Source organism: Tribolium madens, unplaced genomic scaffold (assembly GCF_015345945.1).
Source record: "Tribolium madens isolate multiple individuals breed KSU strain unplaced genomic scaffold, Tmad_KSU_1.1 Scaffold_20;HRSCAF=117;Tcas5.2_LG4, whole genome shotgun sequence".
Taxonomy (NCBI): Eukaryota; Metazoa; Arthropoda; class Insecta; order Coleoptera; family Tenebrionidae; genus Tribolium; species Tribolium madens.
Window position 1 is genome coordinate 7,136,500 of NW_025400985.1, and position 25,491 is coordinate 7,161,990.

The window sequence follows — 25,491 nt, forward strand, 5'->3', positions numbered from 1 at the left end:
TCCTTTAATAACAATTTTATTTGGAATATTTACGACTTCGTTAATTATTCTCTTTGCGTGTTCATAAAATAAATTATTAATTATTTATCAAAACAAAATTATGTAAGAATAAAACATTTTTCCAACATCGAGATAATTTAGTGATTTGTTGAAACGAAATCTTGTTTAACAACTAGGTAACATAGGATTTACACAAATGAAATTTAAGCCAACAGCGAGAAAGCATAAATTATCGAATTGCTCATTATAATAATTTTCAACAGTGTAATAATTCGTTTTCTAATCCACAAGGACAGCAACAAACACCCCGTCAAGAAATAATTGACACATTTGGGTTCAGGGCATTAACCTTTTTTGTGTTTGGTCAACAGGTAGCAAGCCATAAACGGTAATAAATTAAAAAATAATGACATTTTATGGCCACGGTTATTATTTAACAAAAAACCGAATTTTATTTCAATACTTACCTGATGGCCTTTGCTAATTGTACTAGCCGTCGGACGGAAACCAACACCCATGAAAACTCAGTTTATACTTGTTCAAATATATATTTAAATATCTCATATACACTATACAATTCTACATAAGGTACATCACATTCTATCTTAAAATCTACTCGAAATATACAAATATTTACAAAACTATACACAAAAAATAAAAAACTGGACGTTTCTAATGAGATCAAAAACTCGGCCACAATCACCATCAACTCTGCCTCGAGATCACCGTCACTGGTTTAAACAGACTTTCTGGACTTCGGGGCTCCGGTGAACTCGATGTGCTGGATGGAGATTGCAAAACTTGGTGCTGGGGCACCCGGAAGTTGTACAAATCAAGAGGCTGTCTGAAGAACGGCGCTGAAACTTCAGTCGAGGGGGCTAATAACCGTTCCATGTTAAAACCTTGTTGGGGCACTAGTGGTGTAGGCTTGGGTAGCATAGAGGCGGCTTGTAGATACGGGTTGTACCTTTGATAGGCCGCCAACATTGCTGAAGTTCCGGGATAAAAGGGATACGGAGGCGGAAATGGTTGCAAGGGCTGGTAGAAAGCACCCAGAGCAATGGTACGTTTGAAAGCGGCAAGGCGGGATCTGGAAGCGGCTGTTGACCGCCTCCGGAGTTTTCCGGTAGTGCCTCCAATGAACACGTCTTCGGCAGAAGGATCGAGCATCCAATAATTGCCTTTTCCGGGGTCGTCGTAATGTCGAGGGACTTTGACAAAGCATTTGTTCAGACTTAAGTTGTGCCGGATTGAATTCTGCCAACCTTGCTTGTTTTCACGATAGTACGGAAAGTTGCGCATTATGTACTCGTAAATGCCATTGAGAGTGAGTCTTTTCTCCGGACTATTCCGGATTGCCATCATGATAAGTGCGTTGTAACTGTACGGAGGTTTCTCTTTACTTTTCTTCTCTTCGGACTCTTTTTCCGGTGAGTTTTTCGAACAGTCGAGCGGCGGTGGCGTTCCGGTAACATCCAAGTCACAATCCGAGTCACTTAACTCTGTTTCTGGATGATTTTCCGGACTTTTCGGCGCTTCTAATGCCGTCTCCGGCAAGATCGAACTGATCGAAAACGACGATTTGAGTGGAGTTCGTGCCATCGTCGGAATAACTAAAATCGTTTCTTCTCTTTTCACCATATTTACATAACAAACACTATGAGAGAACACGTCTTGACTCAAGCACGACAACGCTAAGACTGGTCGACTAAAACTGGTTTTGCTTGCGAGAAAGCTTTTAAGTTGTGAACCAATGAGAAGTGGCCAATCCGAACGCTTAGATGTTGAAAGCTCCGCCTCGGAAAGCGAGGACAGGCCCAGGATTAGTGGGGGTTTTGTCTGATGTATTAACTTGTTTGCTGACACAAGAGGGTTGTTGTGTTTGTTTTGGAAATTTTGCTGCTAACATTTGGTAACAGTGGATGGTGGTGGTGAATGCAGGCTGAGAAGTTTGGGGATTATTTGACGGGTACCACCTGGTTAGGCTTGGGAGGTTATTGAGTTGGGGGTACAATAAGATTTTTCTCAAGCGGATTAGGAAGTTTGATTTAAAAAGTGCTCAGGAATTTCGTCGGAGATGAGAGCAGGAGAAAAGGGTTTAGATGACTAGATTTTTTTCTATATTTCTAACCCAATTTCTTAAAAAAAAATATCAAGACAACTCTTAATAAACTTTAAGTTGTAATTTTTTTTTTAACATTACTAAGCTCAGACAAAATCTAATTCAAAATACTTTACAAAACTTTACAAAAAAAGTAAAATACCTATCTCCTTTTATCATCTTCCTTTATAGATAGTTCAAATTTGCAAACAAAAGAAATGTGGGTAATGTGTGGTATTTCTTAAATATGTACCTATACTTTTTTAATACTTTATATATTCCTTCACTTATATTGGTGATCAAAATAACCTGTATACCTAATTTCGCAATTAAGTTGGTGATACATATTGAAAAATGTAGAGAGAAAATATTGAACATGTCAGCTTTCATACCTATATATTTTGTATGTACCTATATACTTTGTCTCTATTTAATTTAGGATTGCAAAGTTAATTTTAGAATCACTGAGCACTTTATTTTACTTAAATGAAGGCACATTGGGGCAACAGTATAGGTAAGTAGGTATATCAACTTTTCAAAATATGTTTTCTTTTTAGGTAAACATTGTAAAATCAATAAAATGTAAGTACTTATACCTACAGGCTGTATTATAAAAAAGGCCCCAGGCCATAACTTCATTATTTTTAAAGATATGATTTCTTCGAACAAAGATAAACAGTTTTTTATGATAATCTGTTTGGCATAGATGGTCAATCAATGCTGTTTCCTGTTTTGCCGAAAGTAACATCCTGTATATTTCACTATTTTTGGATTCCTCATTAAACTGTCATTCAACAACCTCACTTAAATTAAATTAAAGAAAGTAGGCTGTGGAAAGAATAGAACATTTTTATTCATTTTATCTATAAGACAATCAAACGATTGATAACGAAAAACTGTTCAACTTTGAGCAAAAAAGTATTATAACGTCTTTAAAAGTAATAAAATTATGGCTTACGGCGTTTTTTATAATACAGCCTGTATAAAAAAAAATATTAAGAAAATATTTTAAAATAAAGTTGTCACTTTAAATTTAAATCTTTTTTGATTGTCTACCTATACTAATTAAAAGAAGAACACCAATAAACACCTAAAAGAGTAATTGTTTCAATATTGCGAGTATATAAAAATTTCGAAGTTATGAGAGTTTAAAATTTGCACTTTGACTCTTTTTATTTCTGTTGAAAAATAATTTTCTAAGTTTTTTTGCTACAGTCTATTAGAAGAGAAAACAAAGAAGCTGTATCCTGAATTTGTAACTCTGTTCAATCTTATTTGTGGCTTTTATTAGGAAAATTTTTGTACCTTTACTAAATAATTGTAAAAAAAACATATACAAGATCATCAATATCATTAAATAGACATAAAAAAAATGTCAAATGCCAAAAAATAAATGTCAAATTTTTTTGACATTTTTTTCATGTTCCTGGTATCTTATCTTACTTAAAATTTTTCTCTGGAGCGCGAGTTATGGCGCACCCTGTATATTATAGTTTTCAATAAATTCAGTATTCTTTAATAAATAAAATGTGAACGTCATTTAAATTTTTGAACAGCAATAACAAGATAAATATAATTTTTTTCCAGTCACAGATAACAAAAAAATAATTAAGTATGATTTTTCTTTCCTTCTTTGGGCATTTAAGTTTGTAAATATACCCTCAATAGATTTTTTTTTGAAATGTGGTCTTTTTCTTCTAAACCTTTTCTTCTAGACCTTTTCTTTTAAATTGACGCGGTCTAACCCAAAAAGACCCAGATTTTAACCTGACTCTGGCCGCGAGAGCCTATGTTTTTACATTTTTTTTTTTGTTTCACAGCAATTTATATCTAGGAATATATCAGTGCCACCATCATTAGTAAAATAGCCCGCATGATCAACTTTTAAAGGATTTACCCTACAACCATCAAAATTCCAATTTTGTATTTTTATATTGCTGAACTAATATTTTAGGGTTGTCAAATAAAAACGCTTATTTTTATAGTAGACTGTATAACAGCTTTGCGCAGATAAGGGTGCAGCTGCTAAACTGGCGCTTTAGTTCTTAAAAAAATCATAAAATTCAAATTAAAAAACTTCAAACAAATAAACTGTCGAATAAATCAGAGTAACATAATCTCAGTGGGTGTTTTTTCTTGAATTTGAAAAAAATGTTCAATCTATGAAAGCAAATATCGCAATACGATCCACGGTTTAAATTTGGGTAATAAATAAGTGGCTTCGATCTGTATCGCGTTTCAATTTGTGTATAATATTTATAGTTATTGGCTCCACCGGGACGTCTCAGCCCTTATTTGGTGACTTTGCAGGGGTTGTTTCATGTACTCGGACAGCTGTTTAGCTTCTCCGGTTCAACATCTAATTGACATCCGACTCCAGCGTGATTTTATTATCATTTTATTTAGCTCTTTACGACCGAAACGTCGCGAAAACCGCGTAATTAGAAAACCAAGCCCTCAACAAAAGACTCAGCCAGCCTCTAGGCGTATTGTTGGAATCAACAATTTTATTGTTTAATCTCAACAGACTGCGAATTCGGCTGTTCCCAAACCCGGAATTTAATCGTCCGGAAATGAGGGTGATTTCGTAAAAAAAGCACTCGTTCACACTTCATTTACCCATCGAGGAGATCCAGCCGAACCCGCAGTGGGACACCAACAATGGGAAATGGGTCAGAACGTGGTCAATTCTTCGAACGTTTGAACAATCCCTTGACCGCATGCGGTTGCTCAAACCACTGTCATAAATTTTAATAAAATCGGAAGATTTTATTGAAAATACGGAGATGCTATAAAAGTAGAGAAAACTGTCATAAATGGTGGCCAACCTTCCATTTAGTTAACTTTTCGAACAGCAATAAAAACAAATCGTAAATCTCAACAAGATTTTTGGATAGAAAGTCGGGAGGGCCAATTAAATGGAAAGTAAAACGTGAAAAGCACTAATTGTTAGTAAATATTTTGCTTGGACGATTGTCAACTTGTGAGGGAGTTGGATACGGGAGCTGACACTTTTATGTTTACTCTAAACACATCACAGGAAGTTGGGATTTAACGAGATGAGATACAGGTATTTTACTCAACCTTTCATGTCGCCGGAGCTTAAGATCTTGATTTAATTGACAGTCTGAGAACTTTGAAAACGTACAAACTGTGAAAAAAATCGAGAACATTTAGGTATGATAAAGAACGCATTTTTATTGAATTCAAACGAAAGAATACAACTTTTAATTTGATTTTAGTTTTTTTTTAATTTTTATTTATATTGTCATTTAAATACATTACTATAAAGGTCAGTTTCATAATCAATTGATGTTGATTTAAAATGTAAAATTTTTGTCAACAAGTCCATAGTAGGTACCTAATCAGTTCATTTTAAACCATTTAATTTAATGCTCCTTGGAATTCGATTATGAAATAGGCAATATTTTAATATTCAATACACCAAATATGCATTTGCTGTGAAATCAAACCGCTTGTCATTTAAGAAATGTCAACCACAAATGTTAACGGATAACCAATATTGCCAACATTTGGTAAATTTTTTGAAAACCTAGGGTTGTTTTCGGACAATTTTGACGAATGCAAAATCAACGTTTCTGGAAGAAAAACCAAAAATAGTTATTTTCGATACAAGGACGCTGTCAAATTATTTTTCAGGTCTGAGATCGAATTTTGCGGCAAGAAACGAAGCTGAATAAAACGTGAATTTTTTGAAAATTTTGAGGTTAATTTTGACAGATGTCAAATCAAGAATATAAATTGAAAAATTTATATATTTAGTTATACCACTGTTCACCTTATGTATCTAAAGAAACGATCATGAAAAAAAATTACATTATTTTAAGTTTTTTGTTTTGCACCTATGTTGTGATCTAACACCCTGAAGTTATGTTTATTATAACATGAGAAATAAACTAAAAAATAAATAAAATTTAAAATTTTATGTTTTTCATTAATACAGGTACAAATATTAAATACAATTTAATTTTAATTTAAAGTTAATATGTATAGTAATAAACCATCTACTAATTTAAAAAACAATATAAACTCTCTTTCTTGCAACAGAAACGTCAAACATACAAAGTTAGACGATGCTAAAATGTTTTTTCATCTCATTTTAATAAAAACATAAATAATAATAAAAACATTTAAATTTGAGAATTTAATACTTAAACAAAAAAATGAAACAATATTTTAATCGGTCAGTTTCACGTAGGCATAAAGAAATCTTAATTTAGAATTAAATTCTTAACAAAATTTTCACCACTTTTTTAACGAAATTTTGAAAATTTATACTTTGATTTGAATTTCTATCTTAACAGAAAAGTAAATTTTTATAAGTAGATTAATTAGCCTTTGATCTGAAGTTTGATATACAAGGTGTGTCAGAACCCGCGCCCCAGAAAAAAATTTCAAGTAATACAAGATACCAAAAACATCGAAAAAATGTTTGAAAAGGATTTTTTTAACAGGATATTTGTGAAAAATTTTTGACATTTATTTTCTGACATTTGACATATTTTATCTCTATTTAATGATACTGATGATCTTGTATATGTTTTTTATAATGATTTAGTAAAGGTAGAATAAAAGTCACAAATAACATTAAACAGAGTTAGAATTTAGGATACACCTTCCTTGTTTCCTTTTCCAATAGCCGGTAGCAAAAAACATGGTAAATTATTTTTCCAACAGAAATAAATAGAGTAAAAGTGCAAAATTTAAACTCTCATAACTTCGAAATTCTTATAGATTCATTTTTTTTCACATTTTTCCATGTTCCTGGTACAGTTGGAGACAAAATACTTTGGTCGTCAATGTCACTTGAGTGACATTGAATTGTAAAGCATGCTTTAGAACTGTTAACCTTATTTTTAGCTACTGTCATTCATAGTTGACAAGTTGTATGTACATATTTTTGATAGGAAAATATAATAGCTGTCATTAATTTGAAATTGTCATTCATTTTAACGTTAAAGCTTGAATTACATTAAAGTGTCCAACTGTATCTTATTACCTTACACTGCATTTTTCTCTGGGGCGCGAGTTCCGGCGTACCCTGTGTTAATGTTAGTACTTGTGTATTATCTATCAAGGTTTTAACTGGGAATGATAATACATCTAATAGTTTTTGTATTTCACAATAACATTGTGTACCTAAGTGAAACAGTTTGTACAATTTTGTTTTTGACAACATTTTATGCAAGATTTTTGTCGTTTTAAATAAAAAAAAATGATGGAGATTATATTTCATTGAAACTTATGTTTAGTTATTCTTAAATGTCATCATACCTAGCCTGTATTATTTATTTACTTAAAATGTAGTGGCATACTCTAATTCAAATTTTTAATAATTATTTCAAACTATTATTAAAGTCGGAATCTTTGTGATGTGTCTACGAAACGTTGGTAAAAATGTGAAGTGAGATCAAATCAGCCCTAATAATAGTTCCTTTCTCGATACACGTGTTTTTATCACTCCAACCATCCCAACAAAATGTCATTGTTGTACAATCTCACTTCGTAAATTTCTCCGACATGTGATTGTGTTCCATTTACGCCTTAATTGAAGTATAGTGCAGTATATCTATTAGAGAAGTGAGTAGATAATAGACCCGCATCCTAAAAGTCCAAACACGCACAATCCTCATTGTAGAAAAATTGTAAACCGCGACACCCCGTCACCTAATTAATATTTCCAAGTAGTTATTTCCCCAGCACCCCTATTTATTTTAACTCTGGCTTTGTTTCAAGCTGTTGTGATGGTGGTTTCGAAAATAGATTCGTCACGAAAGTCGATTTATCAGCTGTAACGAATTCCCAAAGCAGTCAAAAATCTTTGGAATGATTGAGAGGTTTTCGAGAAACATATTGAAATGTCGACTTGTCTTTAAAAATAAAGGGCGGCCTAGTTCTCCGCCCCTGACCGGTCGGTCTCTATTCAAAATCTCAAACATTCTTTCTGCAAAAATAATCGAGCTTCAGGTACCCCAGAGACGGAATTAATCGGTTCAATTACTGGATGAGGGTCATTTGATTCATTCATAATTCGGATATTTCCATTTCAATGTTTAATTCAAGCACCCGCATGTGTGGAGCACTTCTCACGATATTTTGACTTGTGTTAGGATCGGTGTTGGGATGAATGGCTCCCATTTTGGACCAATTTAAGAAATTCAGACGAGTAATTGTGAGATTGTTTGCGTCACAGCTGCTACGACAGGAAACGGACGAGCTTTTGGCACGAGTTACATCTTTGTTACGTGGTTTAGCAGCTTTCAGGTATAAAAAGTTTTGTGTTTGAATCCTTTTAATTTCTTCCGAAAGCTTTGTAAACCCAATAGACAGTCAAAAAAATAGCCACGTTTTTTAACTACTTTCAATTTTACATCAGATCAGTTGGTCTCTGCAAATAACCCAAATTCAAATTGTTAGAAAAAATATGAGTGACATCTGCCCTATTTTTCCTGGCCACATTGTTATCTCCATGGTCAACTTTATGGCACCGTCGTAAATTATCTAACTATTGAGAATCGTTTCTTCCCTGCAGGGTTACATTTTTACTTTTCGTGTTATTGTCGTGTACTCTTTATTTGATTCAGTGCAAGAGTATGGAAGGTGTCGACTTGTCAATGTTGAGCCTAATTTACCGATTCGGTGTGACACGAGACCAGGTGGGTTATGTCCGCGTAATGAGCGGCTTATACTCTCCCCAAACGGTGTCATGTGGAACCAACAAGCTCTCACTAAGACGGGGTGGATGGGCTTTAATAAAGCTCTCATTCAAAAAATTGTATAACGAGGACAATAATAGCACACCCTGTAAGAGTACATTTACCATCTTAGTCAATTACCAGAAAAAACAAAATTGGTAGGGCGTTTTTTCGTGATAGGTATACAACTTTAACATCAACATAATTTTTGAGTTCAACTATAAAAAAATATAAAAATCTTCTTGCTGGTGACAAAGTACCTACTTATAAATGTGAAATATTAAACAGATCAAAAAAATTCTTATTAATAATACTATTTATACAACATTAAAATTTAAAATCGCTTAAAATAGGTAAAAATAAATAATATTTTTGAGTTTTCAATGTCATATTACGCTCAAGAGGCTTGATACCAATATATAATTTCGTCAAAACTCAATTTCTTCTGATTTTAATGTTTTTAGGGTACATAAAAAGTTCAATCTCTTTTTTTTAATTTAGGTTTTTGATGAAAATTTTTATTTAGTATTACTATTACTACCAAATAACCGAATAAATTTTAAGGTGCAGATTTTTACCGTTGCTTATCTAAACTTGCATCTTTCACTTAAACATTTTTTCCCTCCATGCATGTTGGGCAACATGTGAAAATAGTAATAACAATTTAACGACTTTGTGTTGTAAATCACTGTAAATAAGACAGTTTTTAAGCCGTTACATATCAAACAATCCACGTTAAACATGAAAATATTGTGTGAAGCATCCGTCTTTCCGTCATAATTTATTTGTTGAATTCTTCATTCCCAAATCGTTATGAATTGTTAATGGTTTTTCCCCGAACCGGACATAAGTCACTCTGATTTACAGTGGGATTTTATGTGCAATAAAACATTGTTGGTTTACGCACTATAATTACTAGTTTTTATTGATTTGAGAAACGTTAGAGATCGTAAACCTCACTCGTACGTGCTGTCAGTTTCAGTTTTGGAGATTTTTCGTATTTTCGAGATTAAGACATCTCGTTAAAATCTCGCGTCGTCGGCGAAACACAAAGTCCGCACAACAAACACCTCCATTTATTTCGCCTTAGTGACATTTCGCATTGGCCACGGAGCTTACAAGCAAACACGTGGTGTTGCCTTTGTTAATTATTACCTTTTCAGCGCATCCAAACCAAATCCCGTCGTGCACAATGACGCCAAATTGCAGACAATGTAAGCCGAAAAGTCGATTTTTGGCCACAAAGAAATGTCATTTCGGCGTCAAAATCCAGATTTTCGAACTCTGAGAGAAACTCGATTCACGTTTTGGACGGATTATCGCCACGGGAGGGCCCCTAGACCTTTAATTATTTGCTATTTATTTAGATTTAGGACGCTGTAACAATAGGGTAACAAGAACCGAAACGTGGATTGTTACGTTATCCCGACAGTGTGTTGTTTGAGCCGCGTGTCAACTGTTTTCACAACGTGCGCACTTTTTTATATCGAAAAACCAGAGGGCGGCTTAATGAAATTAATTAGGAAGAAATAATAATCATCAACGGATTTTTGTAAAAAGGAATAAAGCCGTCAGCAGTTTTCGTTTAAACACACGAGTTTTTCTTTGTTTTCGGGGTTTTCCAACTTGCTAACGTTGTTGCCAACCCTTAGCGGACAATAATTGATTCAATAAGTGGAAAAACACGCTCCTCTAACCCAGACATCACCAAACATACCGATATCGCAAACTACAATAAAAATAAATAGGAGGGTGAACCGTGCCATTTTTAAACAAACAACAAATTTTCTTCGAGATTTAATGAAATTTGGGGCAGTTTCGAGTGACCCCCGGCTCGTTATTTTTAAACGCGTATGGCTCACGTCTCCGATATCCAATTACGGACGCGTCCAGTTGTACCAACTTTGCTAACGACGTCCTTTGTTCTCACAAAACTTGTTAGCAGTTCTGACATTCTATAAATTCAAATCCGAAACAAAAAATTTTCCAAAAGCTAGTTATTTACACTATTTTTATAAAAACAATCTTAAAATAATATCTCCGAAATATTACGTTTATTAGTCCATTGAATTGGAATTGTTACCTACTGAAATTAGTTTTATTTGTTCTGCTATAAAATTTATGCAATTTACGTAATGTGAGAGTAGAGCCCAACAGATAAGATTCTTCTCTATATTTTCGTGTTGAAATTTTGCACACAGAAAAGTCACAAAGTAGGGTAATTCTAGGATAAATGTCTATAGTTTTTTCAATCAGTTGTAACTTTTTTCTGAATTAAAGTATGTTGCTGGGAAAAGGGGAAATTTTGAGGAGTTAAACTCCCCCGCCAGAACAAAATCAGACAAAATTATTTTGTAGCAGAAATAAAACTAAAATTATCTATATTTTAGAAACAACAAAATTAAATATTCGAATTTTGTATTTTCCAGGTTTTCATCACTTCAAAAGATTCACAAATTTTTACTTTTATTTGTAATTTGCGGCTAAACTGTACCTCCAACGTTGTAATGTTTTTATTCATACATATGTAAACTGTTCAGAGAAATCGATTAGCATTGAAAAAAATTGCAAAATTCTTGATCTTTCTTCTTGAAATTGGGTACCGAAAATCTACCAAAATTTCGACAAAAATCGGAAAAATTAAAAACTTCAAAACTGAACCAGTTGCACTTTTAGAGGTTCAAGAGACTTTTAGAAAAGTACAGTAGAAATGCAAAAAATAAATTTTTGAAAATTTTTGTATAAGTCTATAATGAATAAAGGATGTGCCTAAACTCGCGCCCCAGAGAAAAATGTAAGATAAGATACCAGAAACAGAAAAAATGTTAAAAAAATTCTATCTATAAAAATTTTGAAGTTATGAGAATTTAAAATGCATTGCATTTTAACTCTACAGGTGTGTTAGAACTCGCGTCTCAGAAAAAAAAATTTAAGTAAGATCTGGCAAAAAATTTTGCCATATATTTTTTGACTTTTGACATTTTTTTATGTCTTTTTAATGATGGTGATGAGCTTGTATAGGTTTTTTTTTAATAATTATTTAATAAAGGTACAAAAATTTTGCCAGTAAAGCCACAAATAACATTAAACAGAGTTACAGTTTAGGATACAGCTTCCTTGTTTCCTTTTCTAATAGCATGTAGCAAAAAAAATAGGAAATTATTTTTCCAACAGATATAAATAGAGCCAAATTGCAAAATTTAAACTCTCATAACATAACTTCAAAATTTTTATAGGTGGAATTTTTTTAACATTTTTTCCATGTTCCTGGTATTTTACCTTTCATAGCATTTTTCTCTGAGACGCGAGTTCTGGCGCACCTTGTATTTATTTCTGTTGGAAAAATTATTTTCCAATTTTTCTGCTACAGCTTATTAGAAGAGGAAACAAGGAAGCTGTATCTTAAATTATAACTCTGTTTATTGTTATTTGTAGATTTTATTGGTAACATTTTAAAATTTTTATTAAATAGTTATAAAAAAACATATACAAGATCATCAGTATCACTAAACAGACATAAAAAAGACAAATGTCAAAAAATAAATGGCAAAATTTTTTGCCAGATAGAATTTTTTAAACATTTTCCCATTCCTGGTATCTTATCTTATTTGAAATTTTTCTCTGGACCGCGAGTTCTGACACACCCTGTATATTGAATTAAAGCATTAAGACTGTCGGCGGCGTAGTGGTGTAACGGCATAAAGTCCCGCTTTCCGACATTGTCCGGCGTTCGAACCCCGCTCAAGTCAGCAATTTTTCACTAATTTAAATTGAAATACTAATTCAAATTAGCAATAAAAAATGGCGGGCCCATAAGAGCACAAACTTTAAAACATGAGAGAGAGAAAGAGAGAGATCATAGAAGCAAATAAGAACGCAAAGCATAATAATAAAAAGAAAGAGCATAAGAACAAATAAGTGAACAAATCATAAGTAAAAAAAAGCGTATACAAAAGCATTTTTTGATGTATTTCGGTGACATAATCGGCATTTTGTGCGACTGTTTTCAGTTACACAAACTACTCTTTGTGGCATCGTTTTTAGAAACATTTTATGCTACATTTTTACTATCACTGACTGCGCATGATGTGAGAAATTGTTGTAGATCGTATTTCTTCAAAACTAACGCAATTTGAGCTATTTTCAATTTGGGTAGCACATACGGCATAAGTGAATACATAAAAACATGCCCCTATAAAACAATAAAACTAATCGCCAAATTTAGAGTCAATTAAACATTCAACAATGTTTAATTGCTCATCACAAAATAGTGTTTCTTTTTCCTTCAATAACCGTTTTACCCCTACTAGGTAATAGGTATCTTGTTTCAGTCCCCGAATTTCCCATATAAAAAAGAACAGTTAAGATAATATTTTTTATTAATTCGAACAAGAATATAGAATAATATAAATTCGAATAAAAACAATTCACGCCTAAAACTAGAATACAAAAGTCTTAAAATATGAGATACATTGTGCACTTAATCTACTGACTCGACTGCGTACTCGGAGATAAAACATTACAATTCGAATGAGGCTTCGTACACGAATGCCCTTCACACTTAACTTTAAAAAACCTCAAAAGTGGGCTTCTAGGCGAGGAATACTTCTTCGGAGTCGACTCCAACTTGGCCACTTTTGGAGGCGTAGAAGTCGACGCCGTTTCAAAATCTCGTTTAAACTTTCTCTCGGTACGCAATTTTGTCAACCAGTCTTGATCCTTTTTTTTGGGAGGTGAAAAATTCAAATGAGGAGCTACACCGTCTATTACATAATTAGGCAAATTCATAGTTAACGATTTATCATCATTGTTTTCCAAATTTTGAAAAAGTCGCCTCGGGCCTAACTCGCCATGAAACCTTTTAGTTTCGTTGGAAATTTCTTGATCAACTTTACGTTTGTTGGAACAACAGTTTTGACAAACGCTACTCGTAGAGGGGCTATCACACTTTTTACAAGCAACTATTAATTTTTTATGAAACGAGACCACTTCATCAGATGGTCTTTTAAGTTCTGATTGCACCGGAATTAGAGGCAATACTTCGGCTTTGCCACTCCCGTCTATTTCCCAATTTTCCGGTAATTCCTCCGGACCGACTCGCCAAATCCGGTGTGACATGTCATCAGAACATGTGACTAAAGTCAGATCATCTCTCTCACACCATGCCACACACGTGACTTCCGCCACATGTCCGGTTAATCGAACTAAAGGTCTTGAATAGCTAGTATTCCAAATATAAGCATTCTCGTCACTACTCCCACTAATCAAATAACTACCATCACGACTTAGAGATGCTTTAATATAAAAAGTGCTGTTTTGGTGCCCCGTATACCTCATAACAGGCTCAGGATTACAAGTACCAACATTATAACTATAAATTGTATTGTCTAAACAATTGGCATACAATCTGATACAATCCCTATCGATGATAAGACTGCTAAAGCCATTCTTTGTCGTAGTGCCCCCATATGGAATTTTGTTCTTCGGCAACGGTTCGTGTTTATAAAAAAGATAATTTTTTCGCAAATCCCAAATTTTAATAACCCCATCACCGGCCCCGCAAGAAATCAACGTATTATCATCTTGGAACACCAAACCCGTGACTGATTTCGCATTCGACGCCCTCGAGGGGCTCAAACACGTGCATTTTTTGCGTGCCTTGATCGGCGTTTTAGTATTGTGTGAATTAAAAATCGTCCTATCAACTTTTCCAATTAAACTCCCACCACAGGTCCGCGTGTCCCAAATTATAATATTTCCATCACGCCCCCCAGTCGCGAAGACACTCGAGTCGTCTTTACGAAAAGCTATGGTTTTAACTGAGCGAGTGTGGCCAAAAAAAGCCCTAATTTCCCTCACATCGGCCTCCGCTACATCAAACAGTTTCGCAGTGTGGTCCCCTGAAGCTGTTACGATTTTCATATTGTCGAACATCCAGCACAGGTCGAAAATAGCATTGTTGTGAGCTCGAACACCGTAAGGTTCCTGCTTCTTGCTGGTATCATGGATGGCCAATTTGCCGTCTTCGTTGGCGAGGGCCAGGAAGTTTTCGTTGGATTTTTGTTGGGCGAATTTGCAAGCAAAAATTGGAGTATCACAAATAACGTCTTCTGAGGGCAATAACTGAGTGTATTCGTCGTCTTTGGGGCACCGAAGGCGTTTAACTATCTCATCATAACGTTTCCACCGGCCTAAAAAGCAAACTTTTTGTAACTTGAGAGTAGAATTATAAACAAAATGTGTTACCTAAGCCGGTTTGTTGTTCAATTAGCCTCTTTACAGGCTGCATTTCGACGATTTAACACTGATTTCACCGATACCTTTAAATTGTTGATGTTTCTAGAATGTTAGGTTAGAGCGGGAAATGTCAACGAACGTAAATAACACGACGGTTATTGCTCTTTCTCTCGTTTCACCCATGTTAGAAAGAAATGACACTATGGTCAATTAGGGAAGCTTGAAGCGGACTAGTCGATAAAATAGATGGCATAACTTTGAAATGCTACAAAATAAAGCGCGTAATTTGATTAAAATTTAAATATCGTTTCCTTGTTCGGTTTATTTGTCAAAATAAGCATGATCACAGGTCGGTTCAACTTTAACAAAACTCTAATTGGCTCATATCAGCAACAATTAACTAATCTAATGCTTTGGCTAAGTTAGTCTAACTCAACAATTTGATTTATTGCAGCTTGCACTTAGGATTATCTTCATATTTACTTCGCAATTCCTTGATAATTCTTGAGTAGTGTTTGGAATTTTCCTGCTGAAAAGTCATCCGCCAAAAATTTTTTACGTAAAATTTATGTTTTTCTTTTTTAATCCCGGGCCAGTGAACGAGGAATGCGCCATCCAAAATAATAAACTGATATCCTATAAGGCACATTTCCAACATCTAAAAGTTATAATTAGAATAAATCCTTAATTTTTGAACCCAACCTGAGTCATCTTATCTTGTAATCCCTCCCAAGATAAGACTTCACTGTACAAAGGGTCTGTTTTACTTCCTATATAAATGGGTTCCCAGCGATGGAAAGGGTACTCTCTTTTGACGGATACAAAGGGCTACAATTGCAAGTTAAAAAAAGATTTATCCCAGTTTTAAATACCTTAATGGTGTCACCGCTGGCACTTTCGAGCCAGGTCTTAATCCCTGGAAATTTCTGGCAATGGGAACAAGTATATCTATGAAAATAAACCGCTCTTTCCTCTTTCACCATCATCATAAGTTCGTCTTTCGTCCTCGGTATGACATCATAAGCCTCAACTTCAAACACAGGCACTACGAAAACGCGGGACGGACTTTTCTTCAAATGTAACAATTTTGCCATTTTGATGAATCTCGAAGCCAAGTTTTCGCTTGGTATAAGCTGGATATCAGTGACCATCACAAAATCAGTTTGTGAGTAAGTCCGAGCAATGTTTCTGCATATGTTGATGGGGTACATGAGCTCGTTGCTCATCCGAAAAGTGGCCAATTTTGACGAGTCAGGAAGCTCGCAAGTAAGTTTGTCTTGATGGTTTTGCAAATATGGGGGCTCCTTGAGAGGAAATACAAAATGAACAGCTACTCGCCCCATTTCAGGGGCACAGAAACATAATTGTGTCAATTGCCGGATTGTTAAATCGGCGTCGGAATCCGGTACAAAAGCGGCAACGCTAATCGGGCCTTCCCAAAATCTGTAAGAAAAAATGCAATTTTTGCCAAAATTGGGGGCTTTTACCTGATTATTTCTGCAATGTAATTGATAAAATCCGCTGTCGAATGTGTGACATAGGTAACTTCCGATACTGTTTCGTCCCATTTGGCTTCAATCACATTTTGAAGAATGCGGTATGGACTTTTATCTTTTTCTTCAAATGGCACAATTAAATCACTTTCTTCGTATAAAAGTTCCTCAGGTAAACCATACCTGAAGTTACAGTAACTCTCATTTGGTGTTTTCGTGGACAAGTAACTCCCCGGTACTCCATGAAAATGAATTTGGTAGTTGTAAAAGACATGGCGAAGAAGTGAACCGTTATTTATCACAATAACAGTCAAAGTAATCAAAATTCCGACGAGTAAAGGCGGAAGCAGAATCCTTAATCTATATCTGAGTCTATACATGGCATCTTAAGTATTGTAAAAATTTTATAGGAATATTTCTATCACATTAGGCAACTGGAAGAACTGTCAGGAAGTCAAAATTTGAAAATTCTTCTCTGGAAACTTACTTGGAATTATATTTTCACATTGTGTAAGAAAAATGACACGGTGGCACACCCTAGTGGTGGAAATGCGTAAAGAAAACTTACAGAATGCGGGAAAATGGCCGCAGTGACAAATCAATAATCATACGGAATTTTCCCGAGACGTGATTCGTTGCTCATCTGATCCAAGTATCAAACAATTACTACAAAACTATCGATTACTGAAATAAGTTGAATGACTTGGACTAATTTTCCAAGTAGACGCATTATAATTAGACAACTACATCATGTCGCAACCCTCTAACTGCAAATTATTTGAATGATAGTGCTTATACACGCTACTGTTTTGCAATGATAAATGGGAGAAAATAAATCATTGCTGTTTTTTTTGTGTTAAATCGATTTGAACTGGAAGCCCCATCAATAAATTTCGCTATATTTGAGAACTGTAACATTCTCGCGTATTTTTTTCCCTTAGCATCGGCGAAAACAGAATGAAAGAGTAAACAAGTGATATAAATCAATCTATTTTTAGAGCATTCATTGAAAAGAATGGAAATATAGCGTCTACAATTGTAGAAATTTGCTAAAATAATGTAACAATGAGTAAACCTATGCACAGTTGTAAAGTTTTGATAAAATAATGATGATAAACTGTTAGAGGAAGGTGGAATATAAATTGTAGGTAACTAGAAAAAACATACAGGATTAACAACAATAAAGTATTAAAAAAATTGTATAGTTGAAAAACCTTTTGTATGGTTGATAAAATGTTTCAAAGAATTTTTAAGTATAACTTTTTACTTAATAAATAAAGGTTTTCTAATCCATTTCTATTTTACCGTTATTAATTTGACCAAAATACATTTGTAAAAATTCAATTTTATTCACATTTATTTTATTCCACTTTCCTCTACAGTGTCAACAGATCCCTTATCATCTAAATTGTTATCGCATTATTATTATCCAATATCCCTTCAACTGTGATAAGTGAATCGAAATAAAATTTGATTACGCCTTTGCCTCCAGAGTAATCAATTCCCAAGCAAGAATAACGATCAATTTCCCCCAATAGTCCTAAAATTAGCGTCATTTACTCGTTGATTAAGCATTTGCATTGCAGAAGACTTTGCCATTGATAACAATTAGGGGTGGCCTGGCGGAGGCGCGTCCGCCGTTCCCAGTCGTGGTGCGGCAAAAACAGTGTAAAGAGAAGCGTCGCGACGCCGACACGCTGTCTCACCGCGATGAAGCGCGTCGTTCCCAGGCCCCAGTGGCCTCAAAACATCCACTAAAGATATAATTTTCGAAAAAATGTGCACATTTCGGGCGATTCCCAACTTAAAAATTAATTTCAAGAAGATTAATTTTAGATAATCGAAATGTACGAACCGGTGGATCGTTGTGTTACCACTATCATTACTCCGAATTTTGATAGTATGGATTTTGAAAGAATGGAAAAGCCACCGGAAAAACCGCCGAGGAAAAATAAATTAAATAAGCAGCTGAAAGAGGAATCGAATGAAGGTGGGTACAGGTGTGTCGGGTCGAAGACTGATGGGGAAGTTTTTCGTTCGATAATATTTGTTGTCAGTTTTATGAATCAATTATTCATAGTTGAGGTCTAGTTGAGAGAAAGCTGGACAAGAGGAACGGTAAGAGAGTGTTTTTGGCACGAAATTTGTGTGTGGATGTGTCCTTGACTTGTTGCACTGGACAGCCCTGTTGTGTGCCAAAATCAAAATACCAAACTATTCTGCTTGAATATCAAATCACCAAGCTATTTTAAATTGATTTTAGTTTTAGACAGTTGGTGTCTATGTAATGTGACAAAAATGGAGATTAACATTTTTTTCTTCAAAAATAGAAATAAACATCTCCAAATAATATTCTTCTATTCTGATACAAAAAATTAATTTATTTTCTATTCTTCCAAACTTTCATTCAAATATCAAAAAATTAACAATTTGAAAATTTTGAAAATAGGATCCGTGCATAATTTTTCTCTTAGTCAAGTTTAAATAACATTTCAATCGTGAGTTATCAATTACAGTCATAAATATCTTTCCGTACAGATACCTAGTCATAATACAACAGTTAATTACCTAATGATCCTTCTGTTTTCATTTTGGGTATCATTAAGCAAGTATCATGTTAAAACATACGCAAGCGTGCCACAATTAAATTTATGGTCGGCTTTCGTAACTCATTAACGCTAAATAACCCATTTTTCAGAAACCAAAAACAATAGAATGAAACCGGGTGATGCTTGTGTCGACATTGATCAAATCAATCTCGAAGCCAACAACTACAAGAACAAATTCACAAACGCCTCCGTCCAGACTTCCCCCCTTATTCCATACAGACTCAGGTTTTGGCCGAAAAACTGCGATTTTAAATGTGCTCCGGAAGAAAATTGCTGTAGTAAAGTGGGACTGACTTGCTGCTGTCGAATCATAAGTCAATGGGTGCTGTCCCAGGTGGGGCTCACTATCGTGGTAGTGCTATGGGCCTTGCTGGGTGCCTTCGCTTTTTACAAAACCGAGGGTAAGAGTTGTGTTTCATTCATTATAATTAATGACACGTGCAGAGGTAATTAAACGACTCGTGTAATTAAGGAAATTGTAGATTTATTTTAGTATTGTAATGGTCATTTAATTACACTTTCGCTTCGACAATCTTGATTCTCAGATGACCAGTTGAGTAACCAAATTAATTATTGTGATTTTCAATTAAATACTTACATAAAAATACAAACCTTGTACTCTGACACTTTTGTTTAAACATATGATACATTACTCGTAGAACATTGTTTGCATAAGATACAAACCCTAGAAAATTTCCACACTACACAAAGCATTTAGATATTTTCTGTAGAGTTTTCTTAGTAGAAAAGTTTGCAGCTTGACTAATATTAGTTAAAATCTTTTTTTTTTTATTCCAAACTAAGAAGTTAATCTCATTGTGGTTAAAAAATCGTTTCAGGGCCTCGAGAACTCGCACAATCCGAAAACTTAGTCAAACTCCAACGCAATCTATCTGCGAACTTAGCCAGCGAATTGGAGAAGACGCCACGTGAAAATTGGAAATTCACAATCGATAAATATTTGCAAAAGCATGAAACGAATATTTTAGAAGCTGTGAGTGCCGGTTTTGGAGAAGGAGGTGGAGGAAGCATTTGGACTTATCCTGGATGCATCCTTTTTGCCGTGTCTTTATTGACAACTCTCGGTATGTTTAAAATTGATTCATCGATTGTATAACAAAAAAGAAATTACAATCGATTGTTTTTTCGAAAGCTCGATGTAATTGTCCGAGAGAATCACGCCAAGTTTATATTATGCAAATTTAAAATGTTTTGTTAAATTTCTTGCACGCGGCGTGACGTCAAAACGTTTATTGAACGAAACGAAAGTACATGAGTCGAAACATTGATTTATTATCGCTAATTACTACAAAAATAAATTTATTACGAAGCCACAAAAACTATCTTTAATAAATTTGAAAATAAAAAGACCAATTTTTTGAAGGAAAAAATTAAACGCTATATTATGCCTTCCAATGTTTGTGGGTAGTTGTTTGGTATTGAAATATCACCATACTTAATAATAATAAATAGTAATACTTATATTTTAATACTTAGCATTCAGATTATTTCACTTAGGAAATCAGTATTGTTTAAACTTAGCAGTTTATTACTAGCCATTTTATGAAACTATTTGGAAAAAATTTTTTTAGAAAAAAACTGTTTTCTTTTATAATTATGTTTTTAAAATATGTTTGGTTAAATTTATATTTTCCGCGCCAATTCATCCAGGGGCTTTTTAAACTCTCAGAGTCACCAACTCACCACTAGAGAGAGTTATAACTTTAATAATTCTCTTTTTTTTTAGCTTGTCAGAGCTCTTTTTAGCTTGTCAGAAACAAAATTTAAAGTAACAGTTAAAGTTCAACTATCCTCTTTATTAATACATTTTAATTTAATGACATTTATTTTATGCCGTGCGATCAAATAAAAAATAAATTAGAGTAGGCATCGATTAAATACTACAGTTGGCAACACATTGGCTGGGAATCTGGGCTGGAAATTTTCCACACTACTACAAACTGAAAGTGAAAATGACCAACCACCGTTTTCCTCTTGTACAGCAATAAAAATTTTCTGCTCTGAAGTGAACATTATTTCACTCAAAAGGAATAAAACGCAAACTTGTCAAAGTTTCCGCTGACATTTGATGTCAAAAATCAGGATTGTCATCTGAAAGATTTTAATCACCGCCTACTCTAATATATTTTTTTTGATCGCACGGTATATTACTTATTTATGTACTAATTAGTAGTTACTTAACAAATTCAAGGTTGGCGTCACTTTGTACATTTTTTAAATTTAAAATGTCAATGAAGTGATGTGTGTTGTATAATTTAAATTCACTTTTTTGTAATTTTGTAACTGTATTATAGGTAATATTTTTCTAGAAAAATGCTTTATCTGTGCTGCTGCTACAGCAGCTGTATAAAATCACCCGTAAATAAGTATAACTTATTATTATTTCGTCGTTTTTTCAGGTTTTGGAGCCCCTGTGCCCCGGACTGCGCTTGGCCGCGGCTCCGCCGTACTCTTCTCAGCCATCGGGATCCCCCTTCACTTCCTCCTCATTCTCAACATGGGCAATCTTGGGGCCGTCCGCCTCCAACAGCTCGCTTTTGGCACTTCCTCCGACGTACCTACCTCCGAACGCCCCCGCTGGCTCAAATGGTTCCCCTTCGTCTCCATTTTATTCTACTATCTCATGGGGGTTATCCTATTCGGCTTTGTACGGGGCCGTGATCCCGTAGATTGTTTCATGTTCCCGTTGGATTTCACGGCCGCCGGGGGCGTCGCCACCACTTACGGACACGTTAGGATCCTTTACGCGTTGTACCTGGAATTTGCCGTCACGTTAGCGGCCCTTGTCTTATCTCTAATTCAAGCTTCCGCGACCAGGGGCGTTGTCGACATTGGCCTCAAACTGGGGCTCTTGACAAACACTTGAGCTGTGTAGGAAGTGCCTTAGTAGTCGCGTTGCACTTTGGTTTGACATACATATCACTTCCGAGGGGCGGAGAGTAAGGGTGCGTCAGGGCGATTGAAAAAATACAAATTGTAACCAAAGAAAATGTGAAGTTGTTGGCAGGAAGGTATGTACCGACAACTAACTTTTTCGTAAATTAACAAAAAAAATAGTTTATTTCAAATCTGTAAAACACCTCATTGAAAGTTTGTTAAAAATAAAATTTGCAACTAGAATTAATTGAGTCATGTGACTGTTGTGGATAATTTGAATGTCTGTGATGCAACATCGCGCTGATGTAGCCTTAAGAAGGACTGCCTTAATGTGAATAAAATAAAACGTTAGATTCTAGTCGTTTTATTCTTTCTTTAGAATAACATTTTAATATAAAACTAGATAACATTATGGCATTTTATTTCTCTTTGCTTCTTCAGTGTCGCTAAGATTTTCATTTTCAACATCTCTATCTACAACTTTCTTAGTGGTTTTTTGTGAGTGATTTTCTTTGGCGTTCTCAACATTCTTACCTTGTAGCACTAATCTAAGGGCTTCTAAAAGTTCTTGTTTGTCTTTCGAGACAAAAATTTTGCTACCTAAAAAAATGTATTAATGTTAACAAATGACAAAAAAAAATTCTATTGTATAGTCTATTTATTTAGTAACTTAATTGTTATATACAAATAAAAAATTCAAGCTATACATTGTTTTAATTAACCAAACAATGCCGATTTGATTTTTGAAAGCAGACTCGGTTTCTCTCCCTCCGCTTGAGATTTAGCTTCAGAACCTGCGAGAGGCATTTCGTCCTTGTCTTTGCCTGCCAACAAAAATTTATGTAAGTTTTGCAAAAACAAGGAACAAAAGCTAAATTTCAAGCCCCCTTAATCCCCTTAGAAACTTACCATCGGTTTTTAACGTCACTCCCAAAATTTGACCGGGAGTATCAGTTTCCAACTCGGCATATGCCTGGGCTAGGGCTTTTTGTTTAGGTGAAAGTTGTTTTGGTACTGCTATTTTAAAAGTCACATAATGGTCGCCATGTCCGTAGCCATCTACTTTTTTCATGCCTTTACCGGCAAGTCTAATTCGAGTGTGTGATGATGTCCCTGGCATTACCTAACCCAAAATTTTGTCTTTTAGTATAAACGCACACAAATGCTTGACAAAAAATACCTGTATCATGTGATCTTCGTACAACCCTTCTATACGAATAGTGCCCCCTAGAAGTGCCTGCGCGACGGAAATTTCAGCTTCCGTGTGTACATCGGCCCCATCTCTTTTAAAATACCGTGATTTTTCAATATGGAACGTTATAAACAATTCTTTTTGTCCCACCGACATTCTTACAGTCTGACCATCTCCAATACCTGAAATAACCTTTAAAATAGTCTCTTTTGCTTTAACCGTAGAAATTTATCATACCTGCTGGTACCGGAACTGTAATCTTTTTTCTTTGAACCGTTTGTCCCTTTCCTTCACATTCTGTACACTTATGTTTGATAAACATACGACTCCCTTGGCAGTACCTACATGTTGACCTCATAATAAAAGGCCCCCGTGTTACACTTTCCATCCCTGTACCATCGCAATGGGTGCACCGTGTAGCTTTGGTGCCTGGTTCACACCTCGACCCGCGACACTTGGGACAAGTGTCCACAACATTGACTGTTATATCCTTATTAGTCCCTCTTGCCGCTTGCAAAAAGCTTAATTTAACCACAACCTCTTGTGCTTGACCGAAACCAAAAGTGGATTCAGCGAAATCGTCAAATCCTGCATTTTTTCCGAAACCCGCCTCTCCAAAAATCTTCCGAAAGAGTTCTTCCGGGTTGATGGTCGACTGGTATTGCCAACTTTCAGCAAAACCTTGATGTCCCGAATGGGGGCCACCACCGCCGCCTCCCATACCGCCCATTTGCTCGGACGTGGCCCCCCATGTATCAAACTGCTTTCTTTTAGTCTCGTCGCCAAGAATCTCATACGCTTCGGACACTTCTTGGAACTTTTTTGCGGCATTAGGGTCATCTTTATTGACATCAGGATGATACTTTTTGGCTAATTTATAATAAGCTTTCTTTATTTCGGCCCCAGACGCATTGCGACTAACCCCCAAAATTTGATAGTAGTCTTTCGCCGCATGCAAAACCGAGTTTAAGTGGATTTTTCGAGATGAAATATGTAAAACTGAAAAGTGGGGTTATGTTAGAAAAAATGCTAAAACAAGCCCGGAAATAGCTCATAATTTTGCAATAATCATTCGCTAAGATTATAAAACTAGGAAAAGCAAAGTTCAAAGGTTTTTGACTGATAAATGATGCAATTTTGAGGACATGCTGTAACTTACCGTTTTTTACCGGGGTGTTTGCGACATTCAAATTTACCGAAAATTTGTTACACTGTAGACAATTATGTAGAAATCTTGCTGATATTTTGTTTACTTGAGGTGTCACGAAGATATTTAACTGTTTTGTACACAAAATGCCAATAAGACTTCTGACATTCGCCATTTTTTTGAGGAAAGGCAGAGTGTGGTGGCAACACTGTCAATAGTGTGAATCAATGAAGATCAGCTTGTGCCAACTCGCTTCAGCGCTAAATATTTTTATTTAATTTTTTGTATTGTTTATTATATTTGTTTATATTATATGATATTACAATATTATTAACGTTGGTAATTAATTTATGTATTTATTTACTTATAAAAAGCTATTAAAACAAGGGATTTTGGTTCTTAGGCTAAGGCAACTAACAATACACTTTTTACAAATTCTATTTTATTGAAACATAGAAACTGATATTGAAACTTTATTATTGTATAACTAAATGTAGTTAATAAAAAAACAATAAAAATGTTTGTTTTTTTATGTTATAAGTATTTAATAAGTTAATTTGTGCGATTGAGCTCTGTTTGCTTGTTTACTACGTCTGTTTTTAGGACAGTAGGTTGTACATATTTACTCGTTGCTAACACAAACTCGTCAGTAAGTATTCAAAGTCGTCGCCAAAGTATTTTTGGCGCTCTAGAACGGTAAGTAAATTTGTTAGATATTTTATTAAAATAATTAACAAAAATTTCATAAACATCATGAACGACTTACCGATCAATTATGTCTGAGATGTTCTTAGCGTTTTTGATGCATAATATACTATCTTGTTCAAATTTGTAGTTCCGGTAGGTAGTACAATGGAGGACATGGAAAACTGGGCAGATGTGTCATTCGATTGTCAAAATTTCTAAACTAAACCTTAGGTACTCATAACCAAGCTTGTCTCCATTTCTGCACGATCAAATTCACCGTACTTTTTGGAATCCCCAGTCACTTGCCGCTACACATCCCTCTTTGAATAAAAGCTATGGCTCGAGATTTTTTTTAAAACAGCTGGCATTTTCCAAAAATTGATGTATGTCAAAGTTAATTTGACAGGTTTT

The 25,491-nt window shown here is 34.7% G+C and overlaps 4 protein-coding genes and 1 pseudogene across 6 annotated transcripts; 1 reads left to right on the top strand and 4 right to left on the bottom strand.

Annotated features, from left to right (window-relative positions):
• Positions 1–534: 534 nt before the first annotated feature.
• LOC123005272 lies at positions 535–2,036 on the bottom strand (annotated as a pseudogene).
• Positions 2,037–13,178: 11,142 nt separating this feature from the next.
• LOC123005215 (protein lethal(2)denticleless) lies at positions 13,179–15,199 on the bottom strand. Its single transcript, XM_044398872.1, has 2 exons — positions 15,064–15,199; positions 13,179–15,008 (listed from the first exon to the last, which is right to left on the bottom strand). Exons 1-2 carry the CDS (start codon positions 15,104–15,106, stop codon positions 13,303–13,305), a joined length of 1,749 nt encoding a protein of 582 aa, XP_044254807.1. The 5' UTR covers positions 15,107–15,199; the 3' UTR covers positions 13,179–13,302.
• A 159-nt stretch (positions 15,200–15,358) lies between these two features.
• Positions 15,359–17,130, bottom strand: LOC123005362 (beta-1,4-glucuronyltransferase 1-like). The gene is made up of 5 exons (XM_044399070.1): positions 17,035–17,130; positions 16,542–16,990; positions 15,927–16,497; positions 15,757–15,882; positions 15,359–15,712 (listed from the first exon to the last, which is right to left on the bottom strand). The coding sequence occupies exons 2-5, from the start codon at positions 16,925–16,927 to the stop codon at positions 15,500–15,502; spliced, it is 1,296 nt and encodes a 431-aa protein (XP_044255005.1). The 5' UTR covers positions 16,928–16,990; positions 17,035–17,130; the 3' UTR covers positions 15,359–15,499.
• A 1,074-nt stretch (positions 17,131–18,204) lies between these two features.
• LOC123004683 lies at positions 18,205–22,758 on the top strand. Its single transcript, XM_044398055.1, has 4 exons — positions 18,205–18,537; positions 19,246–19,557; positions 19,996–20,241; positions 21,577–22,758. Exons 1-4 carry the CDS (start codon positions 18,393–18,395, stop codon positions 22,041–22,043), a joined length of 1,170 nt encoding a protein of 389 aa, XP_044253990.1. The 5' UTR covers positions 18,205–18,392; the 3' UTR covers positions 22,044–22,758.
• Positions 22,409–24,603, bottom strand: LOC123004682 (protein tumorous imaginal discs, mitochondrial). Of its 3 annotated transcripts, XM_044398054.1 has the most exons (6): positions 24,406–24,603; positions 23,484–24,245; positions 23,235–23,428; positions 22,964–23,177; positions 22,589–22,654; positions 22,450–22,538 (listed from the first exon to the last, which is right to left on the bottom strand). In XM_044398054.1, the coding sequence occupies exons 1-6, from the start codon at positions 24,566–24,568 to the stop codon at positions 22,525–22,527; spliced, it is 1,413 nt and encodes a 470-aa protein (XP_044253989.1). In that variant the 5' UTR covers positions 24,569–24,603; the 3' UTR covers positions 22,450–22,524. The 3 variants fall into 3 exon arrangements, with proteins under 3 accessions (XP_044253987.1, XP_044253989.1, XP_044253988.1); XM_044398052.1 differs by having other exon boundaries at positions 22,409–22,654; XM_044398053.1 differs by lacking the exons at positions 22,450–22,538; positions 22,589–22,654 and adding an exon at positions 22,693–22,878.
• Positions 24,604–25,491: the final 888 nt, after the last annotated feature.

What these genes read in the sequence shown, in the direction of transcription:
- LOC123005215 (XM_044398872.1), bottom strand. Translation starts at nt 15,106, where the DNA reads ATGCAGCCTGTAAAGAGGCTAATTGAACAACAAACCGGCTTAG. An exon ending in TGAACAACAAACCGGCTTAG is followed by an intron (nt 15,009 to 15,063) that starts GTAACACATTTT and finishes TTTGCTTTTTAG; the next exon opens with GCCGGTGGAAACGTTATGAT.
- LOC123005362 (XM_044399070.1), bottom strand. Translation starts at nt 16,927, where the DNA reads ATGTATAGACTCAGATATAGATTAAGGATTCTGCTTCCGCCTTTACTC. An exon ending in CCAGCGGTGACACCATTAAG is followed by an intron (nt 15,883 to 15,926) that starts GTATTTAAAACT and finishes TTGCAATTGTAG; the next exon opens with CCCTTTGTATCCGTCAAAAG. An exon ending in TACAAGATAAGATGACTCAG is followed by an intron (nt 15,713 to 15,756) that starts GTTGGGTTCAAA and finishes TATAACTTTTAG; the next exon opens with ATGTTGGAAATGTGCCTTAT.
- LOC123004683 (XM_044398055.1), top strand. Translation starts at nt 18,393, where the DNA reads ATGTACGAACCGGTGGATCGTTGTGTTACCACTATCATTACTCCGAAT. An exon ending in GAAAGAGGAATCGAATGAAG is followed by an intron (nt 18,538 to 19,245) that starts GTGGGTACAGGT and finishes CCCATTTTTCAG; the next exon opens with AAACCAAAAACAATAGAATG. An exon ending in GTCTTTATTGACAACTCTCG is followed by an intron (nt 20,242 to 21,576) that starts GTATGTTTAAAA and finishes TCGTTTTTTCAG; the next exon opens with GTTTTGGAGCCCCTGTGCCC.
- LOC123004682 (XM_044398052.1), bottom strand. Translation starts at nt 24,568, where the DNA reads ATGGCGAATGTCAGAAGTCTTATTGGCATTTTGTGTACAAAACAGTTA. An exon ending in AAACACCCCGGTAAAAAACG is followed by an intron (nt 24,246 to 24,405) that starts GTAAGTTACAGC and finishes CCCACTTTTCAG; the next exon opens with TTTTACATATTTCATCTCGA. An exon ending in TACAGTTCCGGTACCAGCAG is followed by an intron (nt 23,429 to 23,483) that starts GTATGATAAATT and finishes AGGTTATTTCAG; the next exon opens with GTATTGGAGATGGTCAGACT.